Source organism: Microtus ochrogaster, chromosome 15 (genome assembly GCF_000317375.1).
Source record: "Microtus ochrogaster isolate Prairie Vole_2 chromosome 15, MicOch1.0, whole genome shotgun sequence".
Lineage (NCBI taxonomy): Eukaryota > Metazoa > Chordata > Mammalia > Rodentia > Cricetidae > Microtus > Microtus ochrogaster.
Window position 1 is genome coordinate 7,222,610 of NC_022017.1, and position 5,148 is coordinate 7,227,757.

The 5,148-nt window shown below is 38.2% G+C and overlaps 1 protein-coding gene across 4 annotated transcripts in view; it reads left to right on the forward strand.

Moving 5' to 3' along the window:
• The window catches only part of Rpap3 (RNA polymerase II associated protein 3), a 34,214-nt gene that overhangs the window by 15,509 nt on the left and 13,557 nt on the right, over nt 1-5,148 (forward strand). For all 4 annotated transcript variants that reach the window (XM_026782693.1, XM_013348726.2, XM_026782695.1 and 1 more), the window contains exons 8-9: nt 615-740; nt 2,570-2,697. In XM_026782693.1, the coding sequence (XP_026638494.1) occupies nt 615-740; nt 2,570-2,697 (254 nt within the window). The remainder of the gene's footprint in view (nt 1-614; nt 741-2,569; nt 2,698-5,148) is intronic.

Here is a 5,148-nt window from a genome sequence, read left to right on the forward strand (position 1 = left end):
TGTAGACCAGGCTGGTCTCGAACTCACAGAGATCCGCCTGCCTCTGCCTCCCGAGTGCTGGGATTAAAGGCGTGCGCCACCATCGCCCGGCCTAAAGCGGCAGTTGTTTTGCAATCTTGGCACATTGTGAAAAGTTTGACAATCATTGAGGAAATCTGGTTTTAAATATTACTTATTGCACATAAAATTGATGATAAGTATATTAACTTCATTATTGTTGTAAAGGGTATTTTCTTACATATTAGGTCAAATAATAGTTGAATAATAAATCTAGGAAATTTAGTAATGTGATCTCAGTTATTTTATGCTTGAAAAACAGCACCTAGAATAGTGCCCGGACTATGTAGAAATTTGACAAATATTTGGAGTTTAAATGATCAACTATATTTGCTGGCTACAGCTCATTTTATTGAAACAGGCAGCATATTAAATTTATTTTACATATTTACACAATACTGCTTTTACTTTAATAAGTAGAAAGACTGAATGCAAATAGAAAATATCCCAGTGTTTGAGTGTAGCAGACATTTTACTCTATTTAATTACGTTTTGGGTCTAATACAGATGCATCTTGCGTTACTTGTTTTATTTTAGTTGAGTGCTGTGTCTCCTAGGCTTTAACATCCAAAGAAAACTCATGTCCCAAAGAAGCTGCTGCAGTGACTAAACCAGCAGAAGGGGAGAAAAAACACATTGAAGAACAGCAGAACAAGCAGAAGGCCATTTCAGAGAAAGATCTGGTAATCCAGTGGGCTTCTGATGTTCAGTGAATTGTTTGCTTCTAGTGTGCTATTTGTCGGCTACGTTTCTGTCTATCACATTAAAAACAAGTTTTTGAATAGGAAGTTAAAATTAAGTGAACTAAAACCTCTGGTGGCTACTAATTCGAAATTTGAGTTATTGATGACTTATACATAAGAATAATCATGTGCAAAATAATTATAAGCAAATTTAGGTTTAGGGAACAAACTAAATGTATGTATATGTAGATAACTACAGATTTAATATAGAACTAAATTACAGTTCATCCTTTTTTTCTTTTTTTTATTGATTTTTATTGAGCTCTACATTTTTCTCTGCCTTTCCCCTTCCTGCCTTTCCCCTCCCCCTTCAGTCCTCCCCCAAGGTTCCCATGCTCCCAATTTACTCAGGAGATCTTGTCTTTTTCTACCACCCATGTAGATTAGATCTATGTTAGTCTCTCTTAGTGTGCTCATTGTTGTCTAAGTTCTCTGGGATTGTGGTTTGTAGGCTGGTTTTCTTTGTTTTATGTTTAAAAACCGCCTATGAGTGAGTACATGTGATAATTGTCTTTCTGTGTCTGGGTTACCTCACTCAAAATAATGTTTTCTAGCTCCATCCATTTTTCTGCAAAATTCAAGATGTTGTTTTTTCTGTGTAGTACTCCATTGTATAAATGTACCACATTTTCCTTATTCATTCTTTGGTTGAGGGGCATTTAGGTTGTTTCCAGGTTCTGGCTATGGCAAACAGTGCTACTATGAACATAGTTGAGCACATGTCCTTGTGGCACGATTGAGCATCCTTTGGATATATACCCAAAAGTGGTATTGCTGGGTCTTGAGGAAGGTTGTTTCCTAGTTTTCTGAGAAATTGCCACACTGACATCCAAAGGGGCTTACCAGCTTGCATTCCCACCAGCAATGCAGAAGTGTTCCCTTTTCCCCACAACTTCTCCAGCATAAGTTGTCATCAGTGATTTTGATCTTGGCCATTCTGACAGGTTTAAGATGGAATCTCAGAGTTGTTTTGATTTGCATTTCTCTGATGACTAAGGATGTTGAACATTTCCTTAAGTGTCTTTCAGCCATTTTAGATTCCTCTGTTGAGAGTTCTCTGTTTAGGTCTGTACTCCATTTTTTTTTTATTGGATTATTTGTTCTTTTGATGATCAATTTCTTGAGTTCTTTGTATATTTTGGAGATGAGACCTCTGTCTCATGTGGGGTTAGTGAAGATCTTTTCCCATTCTGTAGGCTGTTTTGATCAGTTTCTAATGTAAGTAAAGACTTAGTGTAATATTTGTGCCTTAACTGTTTAATTAGTTCAATAATGATGTTGTAGAGTAATATAGTAGCATTTTTGTGCTGAAAAGAGAATAGCACCATTTAAGAAATCCATGTTCTAATAGATAGTAAATGTCTCATGAAGTAGATGTTTGTAACATCTATGTAAGGGGTATGATTGTGTGAAGGCCAAAGATCATCTTTCTCTGTTACTCTTTATCTTCTTATTATTATTGAGACATGTTTTTTTCTGAACTTGGAGCTTAAGCTGGCTAGACTGCCTGGGTAGACAAGCCCCTGAGCTCCTTGTCCACCTCCCACAGTAGGGGCTACAAGCTGGTGCAGTCACTCCTGGCTTTTCTGTGGCTCAGGTCAGTCCTCCAGCCTACTCAGCATGTCATTCGCTCACCTGTCTCCATCTCTAGATTGTCAGCAGTGGGAATATAATATAATTACTGATTTCATATTGGTATTTGGTATGTTTCTTTAAGATTTTAATTTTTCAGCATGTTTTGATTTTCATCTCTCTCTCCCAAATAATAGGGGAATGGATTTTTCAAAGAGGGAAAGTATGAGAGAGCAATTGAATGTTACACTAGGGGGATAGCTGCCGATGGTGCCAATGCCCTCCTCCCAGCTAACAGGGCCATGGCCTACCTGAAGCTTCAGAAGTAAGTATTATATTTTGCTTTCAGGGTGAAATTTACTATAGAGTGCATTTTAAATTAACTAATTAATAAAGTTTAGTCGATTTAGTATTTTTGTCATCTGTCTTTGATTCTTTTTTCTCCTTTCTTTCTAGTTTTCTTTCTTCTTGGTGTTAGGGTTAGAATCTAGGACCTCTCATACACTAGAGATGTGCTCATTAACTTTAATGCAATGCTTAAGAATAAATCAACCCCCAGCATTGCACTAAAGTTAATGAGAGCAAAATTTAGAGACAAGGAATGTGTGTATATGTGGTGTAGTATGTATCATGTGAGTTTTATTATCTTTACATTTTTAATAGACATTATACAACTTATAATTATACTGTTGTATATTATTTAAAAATTATTTTTATTACATTTATTATTGTGTGTGTGTGTGTGGTATATGTGTAGTCAGAGAGCAGGTTGTAGAATTGGCCTCTCCTTCCATATCAGTTTTGGGGATCAGACTTAGGTCATCATGCTTGTAGGCAGGACCTTTACCTGCTGAGCCATCTTCCAAGCCCTACAAACTTTTGTTGTTGTTGTTTTTGAGGTGGTGTCACATGCAGGCAAGCAGTAGGTTGAATTACTGCTGTGATTCTGAAATAATAATGAGCATTAAGGACTTTTTGAGGTCTAATGTAACATTGTATTATACATAATAGTATCTGTTTTATTGGTTCAGGGTTACAGTACTGCTTTACTAGTGAGCTTAATTATCTGTTTGTAATTGAAAGAAAGCTAAATTTCACTTCAGGATTTCTGAGACTATGTAATTTTTCCCCTTGCAAGTTTTCAGACTCCTCAAAGGACTCCAGGTTAGGAAGGCTATTAAGGAGGGAAATGTTGGTTGTGTTTTTAACCTCACTTAAGCCGATAGACACAACTTGAGCTTTGCCTTTTCTTGATTAGCCAGTAATGGTTATTCCAGCTTTTGGGAGCTTATGAATCTTGCCATTGAACTATCATGCGTTGTTTTAGACAAAGACCCAAATGATTTGACTAATGTCAGACATAATACCTTCACAGAGGTGAGATTTTGTTTGTATTTGTGAGTGTATCGTTGTATTGATTTATTGCTTTTGTTGATAATCACCTTAGTAATTTATTAGGTCAGCACAGTACAGTTTAGCATCACAAGCCTTCTCCTGTACTTGAAAGGTGTTTATATATTAGAGGCAAATGTAGAACATAAAGTACAGTATTTTAAGCTTCCACAACCTTTTGTTTAAGTAACAAGCTGTGGCTTGATTTCCACAGCTTTCAGGCTAGAGCTGATTAGATGGACAGGGTGGGGAAGGGAGATCTAGGAGTGGGTGGGAAAGTGGGCTAGAAAGGGAGAACTGGTTCAGTTCCCAACATGGTAGTCTGAGTTCGCATCCCTAGAGCCCACATGCAAAGCATGGCAGCACACACCTGCAGTCCCAGCCCTGGAATCACGGACTTACCAAAGCATAGTCTCATCAGTTGGTGAGCTCCAGGGTCACAAAGGTGGAGGATCATTAAAGACAGTTCACACTGACTTCTGGCTTCCACATGTTCACATATTCCACACACAGGAAGAAAAAGGAAAAGAAAAACTATTCAAGTTGTTAGACTAGCTAATTTATATAAGAAATATTGTTTCTTGAGGTGGTAGACTGTATTGGTAGTTGGTTTCTAGTAGATGAGTAGGGCAACCTTGAGTTATAGTGATGGAGGTCTACAGGCGGGCAAACTGTGGACTGTAGGCTGGTGAATGGTTAGCTTCAGAAGATCTGTCGAGGTGCTGGGATATAAATGATGTATCCAGGCATGGGAGGCAGGATTTTAGTACTTGAATAAAGTGGATCCAGGACAAATCTGGGTCCTATTCTTGAGGTGCATATTGAAGTAAGACATATAAAAATAACTCAGTAGTATGCTCTTTTGTTACTTAGACTAGTGACAATCAGTCTGAACTGATTGATTGCTGGTTGCATTACTGATTAGTATTCATCAGATATCAGACCATGTGCAATAGCTCACATACATAGCAATCCTTTAATTTTCTCTGGGTTTTCCCCTTACGTTAGCTGCTCCGGGGTTTGGTGAGCTTTACCATGAAGCCAGTGGTGCCACTTGTGATTGTCATGTAGCCCATTGCGCACTGAGACTGGAGAGCTGTGTAGTGGCAGTGCTGTTCTTTAGACTACTCTACAGTCATGGGCTCCATCCTTCCCTGACTTTCCACAGTCTGTGACTCTTTTCTTCCTTTCCAGATGGTTCAGAGATTTAGTGGGAGTAAGACATTTTGAAAATAGTCTCCCCCCTCCCCAAACAGTTTTGGGAATTGTTCATTGAAATTATATATGCTAGACTGAGGAGAAAGTATAGCCAATTCTGTGTCAGCCTGGTCTACATAGTAAGACCAGTCTCTCCCTCTCTCTCTCTCTCTCTCTCTCTCTCTCT